The sequence below is a fragment of the Coturnix japonica genome, chromosome 12, assembly GCF_054131305.1.
Source record: "Coturnix japonica strain WE chromosome 12, WE-NBRP24, whole genome shotgun sequence".
Taxonomy (NCBI): domain Eukaryota; kingdom Metazoa; phylum Chordata; class Aves; order Galliformes; family Phasianidae; genus Coturnix; species Coturnix japonica.
In genome coordinates, this window is record NC_140674.1 from 18592852 (window position 1) to 18605021 (window position 12170).

Sequence of the window (12170 nt, forward strand, 5' to 3'; positions counted from 1 at the left end):
CACAAAGGGCTCCATGATCATGTCCTGTGTGTGGCCTTTGAGACAGGAACAATATTTTTCCTTCTGTATTTATCATCCAGAAGAATGAGATCATGAACAGATCTCAGATATATCACAGTGCGAACAGTAAAATACTAAGTAATGCTAATTAAAACGCTAAAGCACACCAAGCAAGCAGTAAAAAAAAAGTTGAATTTCAAGAGTACTGAAGCATTAAATAGCATCTCTGCATAAAACACCAAATGATAAACATTCACCTCACTGCTCCTCTCAACCCTCCCAACTCTACCGACTGTCATCAGGATTTCATTTCTTCTAGTTTCCCCTCTGTTTAATAATCTTTACTTACTCAGCAAATCCTTGTAAAGTCCGAGTGCCATTTATTTATGTATTTATTTCAATTGGTTGTTACTTACCTCATCCCACTCCAGAAGGTAGCTGGTGATTTTTGAGCCATTATCAATGGGTGCCTATGAACAAAAACAAACAAAAGGCAGTTTTGGGAATAAGAGAACTACTTTCTTCCCCCAGGCATATGACTACAGTTTAAAGTAAAACTAAAGCACACAGCTTGGCAGCCTCTTAGTGACTAACGAGAAGAAGCTGGAACGTAATGAAACACATACATTTTAAAAGTCAAGTCAGTGCACAGGCAGGGATTTGTCAGAGTAGAGCAAGTTCATGTCCCTTACTGACAAATGACTGTCTCACTTTCAGTTATGTTTCACAGTTACGTTGGCAAGCTGTATTTTCCTCTGTTTCTGTGAGTGTCCACTCTGACCCAAGCATTACCTACCTTCCATTGTAAAGTTAAGGAGCTTTTGGTCCTGTGTGAGGGCTTGGGTGGGAAGGGACACTCTGGTGCTGAGCCGTGAGTGGTGAAGCTTACTGGCTCTGAGCAGGATCCCCTTACTGAATTGTACGTTGCATACACCCTGGAAATACACACATGGAAGTGGGTTATACATTTGCTGACCTAGAATGTACTGTCTCAGCCATAACACTCGACTACCAAAGCACCCATGATACTGCCCACTAGTGACAGATTGCTCACAAAACCTTGTCTATCTGCTTCACTTGGGATGAGTATCCAAAAAAATCCACAGTAGAAGAAGAGTTACAACATTTTATGCACCAACTGCCATTGTCCGCTGAGTTACCATCATCTTTTCTTCCGCAAGCAATTATTTATTTCATTGGTTACTGTGCCCTGTTCACACTTGACTCACACGTGCCATGTCCAGTGGTGGCAATTGCTGGCCTCCCTCCATGAGCTCCAGCTTCTACACAGCTGCAGTGCCAATATTTAGTTAGCTTTCTGAGTTAAAACTAACACAAACACAAAAACAGGGATAAACTCAGCTCAGAAGCATTGCTCTGATAGAAGTCAACTTGATTTCAGGCAAATCGTCTATATACCAGCATAGAGGGGTGTAACTATTACAAAAATAACACAGGAAAGCAAAACATATCTGAGCACCTTCATACATAATGAAAAATTAATGGTATTTTTTCTCCTCCACATTTTCCATGAAGCAAAAGAAAGCGCAAACTTGAAGTCTTCTACTCAGAAAACATTCCAGCCCTGACCAGACAATGACCTCTGGGCTGGCTATAGCTATTGTGCACTTGAATGAGAAAGGGCAATTTCTAAATTTGTTTAGAGTAGATAAGAGTAATTTATGCACAATGGCCACCTACTTAGAATCAAACCTTAGGGGGAAGTTCACAAGAACAGCTTTAGTGCTGTTTTATAGTTCACCTGTTAGCAGTCAGGAGTGAAAACAAATGCAATTAATTGATTGCCTCCGCAGCTGGCAACTTGCCACACTGTGTGTGTGTGTTGGAAACAGGAAGGGCTGAGATTCAAACACATTACTGCAGAACACAGATATGTAAAGACGAGTTTAAGGAGCATCATCTGCAAGACCCTGAAAAGCTGCACTGTTGGCTTTGCCAGTTGGAAGCGGCGGTGGTACACAAGTGTCCCTGTCACTAAGTGCTCTGCTGCTGCTTCCTGCCTGGTGAAGTGTCAGCTCTTGGGAAACAAAAGAAGGTAACGAGGGTTGTGGAATTAGATGGTTTCTGAAGGAGAAACCTTTCATGCGATTAAAAACTTCATTTTCACCCACCATAGCCTTAAAAGGGATCGAGAGGCTCTCACAAAGGCCACCATCTTTATAACTACCAACACTGTAATATTTGAACCCACTTCTGCATTTTTGCAGAGAGAGAGGCAGTTCTAGGTGCCCGGGACCCAATGCAGCACTTATCAGTGTGAAAACAGAAGCCTTTGGAGATGCTGCCAAGGTTAAGCAGACCCAGAACAACATGCTGAGTAACGGCTGGTCGCATACATTTCTTTACTTAGCAGATTTATTTCTTCATAGCTGTTAATACATAATGCAGTTTCAACGAACAAGAAAACTGTCATAGAAAGCAGTCTGCTTTTTCAGTGTTGGTTTCCTCCACTACAAACACATGCTGCTGCTTTTTAGGTCTGACTTTTACATTTGGCAGTCGCTCATTCACTTTAAACAAAAGTTACAGCTAACTGTTCACAAATGATTTATAATTTGGCAAACATGCAGGAAAACACAGGGAACTGTAGGTAAGGCAGCAGATAGGCAGAATGAACTGGCTTGAAAGCCAGCCAAGATCTGGGGCAAATACCCCCAACACCCTTAGAAACTGTATGGGGTCTCAATACTGCACTTTGTAGGCACTACCACATTGTTTTGGAAGTTTGCTTTAAAAACTACAATCAATTGCTTAGTGTAGGAAGCTCAGAAATGTTCTACAACTCTCTCCTTGCTACCATCCTGCTGCTGAGGCTGCAACTACTGCCTAGCCATGGAGCCTGAACACCACAGAGTTATTCAGGTACCTGAGAGATATGCACCAACAGAAAGTAAACTGAAGAAAAAGAAGCTATAGTATCAGAGGAAGAAAGATGCATTTTGTTTGGTTGTTTTCTCTCTTTGCTCAGAAGTGCTTGTTGTTTAAAGCTCAACAGTAGTGGCCTGGATGGGAAAAAGCCAAACATTGCCCTTGTCCAGACAAAGAGAAGGAAACAATAGATAGGAGAGAAAGGAACTTTTTAAAGGATATTGAGTGTAAGGGAGCAGTATGTGAATTTGAAGCCTTAATTCATGAGGCAAGTCTTTAAAAAACACAGCATGAGTAGATGGTGTTAAAAACAGCAGGGAGCAGAACTGAGAATGTGTTAATAACCGTGTGACAAACAATTTTAGAATCAAAGAGAAACGTGGTTTAAAAATATCAAGAGAAGCCAGAGTGTATCTGTTTTTAGGGAAGAAGTGCTGCAGTTACTGTGGTCAGGTGATGTGCAACCAGTAGAGTTACTTTGTGAAGTGTAGAGTGTTTATGAAAAAAAACCAAACCTCTGGAGTATCTTTGGGTTTTCCAGCACATCTATGTTACAATAGTTGTGAATACTTGTGGCCAAACACCACTTGATTCAGTCAAATTTTTACCAAGCTTGAGGTATCTCATTTTTGAACACAAGCACTCCCAGGGCTGTTACACGTATACAGAGCAATAGAAATGTAGATGCTTTCTCCCTCTTGCTTTAGCTGCACCTCGTAGTTGTGTTGGACTAAATGAACTTCTGCGTGATTTACCCCCACACAATTAATCAGACTGTATTAAAGTGACCTTCACATTCCCACTGACTCACCTGACGTGATAATCTGTTGCTGGCCTAAGGTCTTTCAGGTTGTATTCTAATTCTTCTCCACTGCAGAAAAAAAAATACATCAGTGAATTACAAAAAGCAGCGTCACACTCAGCACAGCTATCGCTTTTCCAGTAACAACCGACTCCTACATGCTATGACTTGAAAGAAGAAACAGAAATTCCACCACAGAAGTACAGTAGTAAACAATGCATGAATAATTTATCAACACACTTCTTGTTCTTGAAAACTTGATAAAGCTCTGTATATGTAACAGAAGGTAGTTATCATCCCAGTTTGTTAAGTAACTTATTTATTTCAACACCATCCTTACATTTTGTTGACGTTTAGATAAAGCTCACTGTGTTCTTCAACCCTCTCAGGGCTGAATCAATACCACATTATTCTGTACTCCTTGCACATTTAGTATTTCAAAGAGTGTGGAGCCACTGGACGTCAGAAGGAAAAGTACTTTTTCTTGCACAACTGCTTCAATGAGTATCACTGCTTTCTCTTCCAGAAGCACACTCTGCGAGGACCATGTCAAGGAGGCATTTAATTTATATATTAATTTATAAAAAGACTAAGTCTCATGAATTTTAAAGGGAAAATAGCCAGGAAAAAGAAGAAAAAAAAAAAAAAGCTATGTAAAACTTGGGTCAGTGTGTCAGTTAAACCTGAAATTAACATTCTGTTCCTTTTGGTTTATTTTGCTGGGAAATGAACATTTGACTCCAGTCACACATTGCTGATTTCCATAGCATCGTTTGAGTTTTAAGGGGCACATAAAGGCCACCTGATCAAACTCCCTGCAGTGCACAGGGACACCCACAGCTTCAACAGGTGCTCGGAGCCCCATTGAGCCCCGACCTCAGCTATGCCCAGGGACAGGGCACCCACCACCTCTCTGGGCAACCTGCTTCACCATTTTCTTAAGATTACAATACAGGTTAGTAGTAAGTTCCATAATAACCATCTCCTGTATGTGCTTGGCTTGCTCACAGTTTTATTAACATATGGGAAACAAGAGGACTCTCTTATAAAGAAATATTCCATAGATAGTTGGAAAAATATAGGAAGACAAAAACATGGGAACAAGATCAGACAAAAAGCATGTGCCTTCTGGGCTGCCAGAAATTCAGAAAATAAAACAATTTTTAAAAAAGCTTTTTAAAATATAGCCCAATCTCTGTACATTCAGTTTTTTCCTTTTGAAAAGGGTGCACTTCTTTGCAAAAAGGGAATGTATTCAATGTATTGCAAGACCTTCATTTGCTCCTAAGTAACAGTGATCACTGTAGGTCATAGCAGAGCACACGCAGCACGTTCAGCTAACAGCTGTACACCGGCCAGCAGCAGGAGACAGATTACTCTGAGCAGCTTTAAAACAGATGCACAACATTTCATAACCAGGAGAAAATGTGCAGCCATCGGAGCAGCAAGCACAAAAAGTACTTGAAAGCATCCCTTCCATTTTAAGAGCTCAGCAGAATGCATTAACATATGAAGATAACTCACAAACAGCTAGTGTAAATACCAAAGAGAAGCAGGCAGCACCTCCCCTGGTTAATGCTCTCAGTTTATACTACCCAAGGCAGCCCATGCAGCAGACCAGGAGGGATACCCTAATTCACAGGACGTCTTAAGAAAGGAGAAAGCTTGGTCTCAAGAGGGAATTCCATGAATGCTGTACCACCTGGACTCTATTTAATGACATTTGTGAAGGATTAACTATTTCACAATAGCCAGGGTCGCATCTCAAAGTTTTCTAACCCAGACGTCATTAGCAGGGAAGAAAGAAAGGCGTAACACCATCTGTACTTGATCATGGGCTGAGCTCAGAGGATCACTGACATTAGAGACAGAGAAATCCCTTCGAATTTTTACTTAAGGCTGTTAGGAGCCAAGTATTTGAGGCTCTTCTGTGGAGCAATGCAGCTTGCTGATCAGTGTGCTCCTTACTCAATCAACCTAAGGCAATGGGAAGGAATAGAAAACTCAAGTTTTTCCTGTAGTGCAGCATGCTGAGGAGTGGGAAGGAGAAAAGGAACGAAGAGCTTGGGTTGTGCATCCTGCCAGCTTGCTGCAGCAAGGGGTTCAGATGGGGTGGACAGGAGGAAATTGCAGGCTGCTGCAAACGTGCCTGCTATGTGCTACTGGGGGGCATGCCAAGATACACCCTCACAAGTAGAGAGAAGCTTTCCAATGAAAACACAAATTGAGAGCAGCACAAGTGTAAAAACGGTCCTGTTACCTGTAAATAATCTTGTATTTTCCATCCCTCCCTTTATCTGATAAGGCAACCTCGTAAGTACAGGTGTAAGGCAAACCATTGTTGTGTCTATCAGCATTTAAAAGGCCGGCGGGAGGTGACCATGACAGTGAAACCGTTCTTGCTTGAATGTTCGTTACCTACAAAAGAAACAACAATTTAAAATCACATCACAAATGAATCACTTCACGTCCTGGCAGAAAAACTGCTTTATGATCCATGGTCATAGAGTCATAGAATGGCCTGGGTTGAAAAGGACCTCAAAGATCATTTAGTTTCAACCCCCCTGCTGTGGGCAGGATCACCAACCACTACACACCAGGCTGCCCAGACATCACTGGGCGCAGCTCTAACATGGGACCTAACTGCCAGATGGGTGGGAGTTTTCTTTAAGAAAACATTGAAAAAGTGCCTCAGACCTTAGAACCAGAGAACAGAGCTGCTTTATCAGCTCAGCAGTGCAGCACTTCTCCGGCAGTACAGGTACAAACAACACTAGACTGAAGGAGGAGAGCAGCCAGTGGCATCAGGCCTCAAGAACAGCCTTCTGTTATCCAGCCAAGAAAGAAAGAAAACAACCCCCTTCACATCCCACAGCCTCAAGAGAAGCAAAAAACAATGGGTACATTGGCTATCTTGGAAAGACAGCACAGCAGTTTTATGCACGTCTTCTGAAAGAAGCGCAGAGATGATGCCCTGCAGCATCATCATCCAGATCTGCCTCCTGGGTGCCTTTACTCAGTGTGGAACACCCAACTCCTCATGTGAAAGCTCAGTGCTTCCAGTGTACACTCTGACAGTGTATGAGAGGGCTATATCAAGCAGATTCTTTCTGAGCAGACCATAAATCTGTTCTTAATGCACTGACAGGGAGGTGTCTCACCTCAGCCTCTTGAAAGTTCGGGATGTTAATGTATAGATTTTATAATTTATAGGTTAGATACCTCACAAAAGTCCCAGAGGCTTCAGAAAAGACAAATAAGTGTTTTGTTCAACATCAATTTGTATGCAAATCAAATTATGATAAAGGTACTCAGAGATAATTGTCCATATTTGAAATAATGCTTTTAATAGCTCATAAACATACACTACTACTACACTAGCTCAACCCATCAATGCACAGTTTCTTTTATTATCATGGAAATATGCTTGCATAATTGTTTTTCAAAAGCCCAGACGAACTTGGAGCTTGAAGCATGATATCCTGCCAATGTTCTATTGAAGTGTTTTTCTCTATGACTACCCACAGGGACACACGTATATATATTCTGCATATGGTTAAAAACTTTGGCCTTTCATGAACTTTAGCAATCTGTAAGAAGTTAAGTCTTTTCTACGTTTCTTACTAGAACAGAAAGGCCACTACAGACTAACCACGAGGAGAAGTCAGCCTTATTCTGCAGTCAGCATGCACACATCTCCATGCAGAGGCCCAGTTCCCAAAGCAGCTCCCAAGCACGGTGCTGCTCCAGCTGCCATCATGGCATGGCGTTCTGCAGGGCTGCATGGCAGGCACACTGACCGCTGATGGGCAGCCTGAAATACAAACCTGAGCTGCACACACACCAAGGGAGAGTTTGCCTGTGTGATAAAGTCAGAAAAGGCAAACCTGTACACTCCCTGGGTATATAGGGCAGCACAGCCTGTGCGTGCTTGAGTGAGCACTGGGAGCGGATTTATTTGCATGGGGAGAGATAAACCTATCTCCTGCTCACAGAGTAACAGGCTCACTATCGTGTCACGTTTACCAGCCAAGGGTGTATCTCCTCAGTATCTGATTTAATGCCAAAGCCACCAATTCACCAGGCAACTCCTACGTGAGCAGGAAACACTCGTTTCGCTATGAGAAAGGGTAAGTTAAATAAACTTAAGGAATGCTGGAAGCAGCAAGCAGGCACTCACAAGCCTCTCAGGAGGCTGAAACCCCTTTTGTCCTGGGAAAAGAAGCACCTTCCAGACAACAGCGAGCAGTGCTGGAGCAGCACTTTTGGTGCTGCAGGGGACAGCAGAGCTAAACTGCAAGCAAACACCCATTTACCATAGGAAACTGCTCACTGACACTGCCCTACCAGGACACACCAGCACAGCACTTGGCCACAAGCTGGGCAGAAGCAGTGCTGCTGCTGAGGCTCTGCATGCCCACCCCAAACCTGCAGCACCCAGCACTGCCCCATGGCCAGGCCGCAACAAAAGTTTCTCCCGTGAGGAGTTCTGTGTGCCTTGCAAAAAGCACAGTTAATTTTTTTTTCTTAAAATTTCTCCATTTACCCATTAAATGCCGCTTTACATGCTATCAAAACTCACTGGTGTAAATAATTAGTTTCTAAAAGCCCCTGGGAAAGAATCCCAACTGTTGCACTGCTTTAATAAGGTTACAAGGTTGATGAATATCCACCCCTCCACTCTTTCAGGTAACAGACCATGTTTCTGTACAACTTTCATTATCTTTCAAATTCCGGGTTAGCATTCACAGGCATCGTGTGGTTCAGGCTTTTATTGTGTGTGTGAGAACTACACTGAAAGCCACATTCATTTACTCCCTCGAGGGCAGCGTTTGAAAGAGATGGGGGTTGAATAGATGCATGGTTATTACCGGGGTAAGATTGTGCTTTTTGATGACGGGCCTAATCCTGCAATTTGAGGCAAAACCCCAGTGATTAAACATGAGTTTAAATGCAGAACAAGGCAACAGAGTGGGCTGCCCTTTGGGAAGCCAGACCTAGTGCTGCAGTTTGGCCCTTTGCTCTGCTGAGCACGGGTTCAGGTTTCCCTTCCCTCAGCCAGGTGTATGCTGTACAGAATGCTTCCTTGTCTGCTCTAGTGTGAATTAAAACTGAGAGACTGCAGTTTAAATAAAGGCATGGGATGTTTTTAATGTTTTGCTCTCAACGGGATTAAACGATGACTGAAGTTGTGACTTAGTTGCAAATTCCTTAAACCTTGCAACAACAAAGACTGAAAACGGGCTTTTTAAAAACAAATTGATAACTTTAGAAGCGTGTTTACATTGTTCTTAGGAAGGTGCCTCATACTGGGACACCTGGACAGCTGGTTGAATGGCTCAGCGCCATCTCCAGCTGTATATGCATAGGACTACATCCTAGCTGACTATTTATGCATAACGTGATACATTTCCGTCACATATAGCATCGACTACACAATTAGAGCAATTAATGGTTCGTGGCACTCCTATGAGTTTAATCATTCATAAACGTCTAAATTACAGAGACAGTAGCAGATAATCCCCAGCATTCTTTTGCTACATGCCATTAGCACTGAGCTAGGAGGTCACACTTGGGATTTACTTTAAAGACTCCTATTTTTGAAATAATTTGAGGAAAATTAGTGTTTGTTTGATGGTAGCATTGTACTGCTCTCTGCTTTAAGTGCTCTGGTTGATATCAATCTCATTTGAAAAACATCATGTTCAAAGGCCTTACAGTTAGATTTCTTAACAACCTTACCTGATTATGCTCAGACCCAACATTACGGCTATTTACACAGGGATTCAATTTCCATCACAATTCATGTGCTTTTATGGTTAAGACAAACACAGACTACAGCAATTACCACTGAACAATAGAATTAGCTTAATTTAATCATGATTAAGGACAAATTGCTCGTGACAAATGAAATTAAACCCAGGGGAAGGGGGTAGGAGCCATGTAAAGCACGACAAGGTGCTGGATTCCCCATGATGCTGTCAGTACTGGGAGCTCTTTGCAGACAGGCAGCTGGTGTGACTCCTTCAAATACCCATGAGTTCAAAGGATGGTTCACATTTACTCCCAATAACTATGATTCTACTGTATTCCTGTATAACAAGTTAGATACTCATAGAAGCCACAACCCATAAAGTAAAAACACTCAGATTTTCCATTGTGAAATAACCACTACATTGTGACATCATCTACTTATCATATCTGCTATTTTTGGTTGGTATGGGGGCAATTCTGGATCACGTACCTGTGGCTTCTCCATTCCAGAGAGAATGTCTTGAACCCTTTTTGTTTCTGAATCATATTCTGTAAAACAGAGAACGTGGGAATAGGAAGATAAATAAATTACTGAAACAAAACAAAAATATCAACAGTCCTTGAATAGGAGATGCAGGTTATCTGTACATGAGCATCAGATGTTCTGCAATTGTAGATGTAAGCTATGCAGGTACAGAAATTAGAGGCAAAAATATAACAGAGGAAAAGGAGAGAATGAAACTTGCAGTAAATACAACGATTTGGAAAAGTGGGATTATCTGTAGAGATGTCCTCCATAGTGTTACTATGGAACTTGGTTTCATAGAGCAACACCACTCTACTTCCAAAGGCAACAGCTGTGGAACAGACCCAGCTTTCTCGAGCTCCTGAGCCGGACTATATGTGCCAACTGTGCTCCCTCATCCCCCACCAATGCCACTGTGGGGCAGGATGCAATTTCTCTCAGATTAAATAAATCAATTAAGAACAGGAGATACCGAAAAAGTGATCATCTGAGCAGTGGAATCAGAATTTTCCCCCATCAATCCCCCAAAGAAGTCTCGAGGTAAAGCATCAGCTCAGAGTAATGAGGTGACAGCAAGCAGCTTTATTCCTTTTGGACCGCAGCACGGATTGGCCACGCTTTCCACTATGCTGTTCTCTAATGGAAAACTAGGAACACATATTTGCTTTCTTAAATGGTAAGGTAAAAAGTTTGCTAGCCAAAGCAGAGAAATATATCTTCCACACCCCTCCAAACGATACGTGTAGGGTCTCTTTATTAAAAAAGACTAAGTACTTGACATAGGAAGCAAGAAAAAACCCCAATACATTACTAAAGAAAAATGGCTAAGATTAGAACAACAGCTTTCCCAAATGATTCCCCCCAAACTTGACCTACTTCTTGCAGCCCAAGAATGTGTCTTTATTTTTGTCCATGACCTGCTTTTAAAAAGTACATCATCTTTTCGAAAATTCCATCCATTCGGCTGCCAGAAACAAACTGGCTGGATGCTGATGGCAAACCTCCAGCATCAATGCCCATCACTCCCAACAAGAGCGCAGCTCACCAAGGTGCAGAGTGGGAATGACAGATCTGCTGCTTCGTGCATTCCTGGACTCCGTTTGGTCTCAGCCACTTGGAAAGGAACGAAGCAGTAATAATTCAGGATAAGAGAAGGATAACATGATTGCTTTTTTCCATAGCAGATAACCCTTCGAGCATGTTATAAAGTGTATAAACTGACAGGGTTTAGCCAGAGTAAGATGCATTGACTTGAAAACTATACAGATGGACTAAATTGCTTAGGAAAAGGTTAAGATACTGACCCAACTGACAACATCACCAAAACTATAAGAGGCTCAGAGTTCAGGGTTCCCCTCAGTGCTATTACCGGTGCAGAACTGAACACTAGGATCCAGTCATGGAAACTGCAGAGATCCCGTAGGCTTTTCTCAAATGGGATGTTAGTAAGAAGCAGCTTCTGTGGCTACAGAATGCAACAGAAGTGCTGCTACTATTCTATTGAAGGTTTATGGTAATTCTGTCACCCTTAATTACAGCTCCCAGAAGCTAAGCATGCATCAACTTTCAGCCTTAAATCCCAAACATGTGGACTGAGTTTTCTTTCCTCATTGCTTTCTAGCAAGGATGCTAAGCAGGAGAAGAAAATAAATCCTGAAGCTCCAAGAAATCTCACTTCCCTCTCCTGCAGAAGACAATTATTTTGTGCAGTGTTAAGTTGTCTGACCTTTGCAGGTCAGGGCTGAAGGTTCACACTGTTCCAAGTACTGGAAGTAACTTTAAGATCTATTAGAGTTGGAGTATACCCAGGAAATAAAGAATAATAATTACAGTAAAATCAATTAAAATAGAAGTACAACCTCGATGAGGCTTCTCAGCAGAGTCCTATCAGCAATTTTTCAGTATTACCTCCCCAGGAAGATAGTGTGTTCACAAGGTGGCTCTGAGCATCAGGCACACTGAAGCCTTGAGATATTAAGGGCACAGTGTGAACATTTATGAGTAATAGGTAACGCCACGTGGAAATAGTGCAAGTGTAAAATTAAAGGCAGTAAGCAATAGATGTGCACATTAATGACATGTGTAACAACAGCTCAGGTGGAAAGAGACCTCAGGATTTAGCCCAACCTCTGTCTCAGGACTAGGAAAAGAAGAGTGCAAACCTGCCCCATGGAAAATCTCATTAACAAAAAAGAAGCC

General features: G+C 42.1%; 1 protein-coding gene across 2 annotated transcripts in view; it reads right to left on the reverse strand.

Moving 5' to 3' along the window:
• The window catches only part of FNDC3B (fibronectin type III domain containing 3B), a 135095-nt gene that overhangs the window by 44323 nt on the left and 78602 nt on the right, over positions 1-12170 (reverse strand). For both annotated transcript variants that reach the window (XM_015871958.3, XM_085513675.1), the window contains exons 7-11: positions 9936-9994; positions 5952-6109; positions 3701-3760; positions 797-935; positions 417-470 (exon numbers count right to left, since the gene is read on the reverse strand). In XM_015871958.3, the coding sequence (XP_015727444.2) occupies positions 417-470; positions 797-935; positions 3701-3760; positions 5952-6109; positions 9936-9994 (470 nt within the window). The remainder of the gene's footprint in view (positions 1-416; positions 471-796; positions 936-3700; positions 3761-5951; positions 6110-9935; positions 9995-12170) is intronic.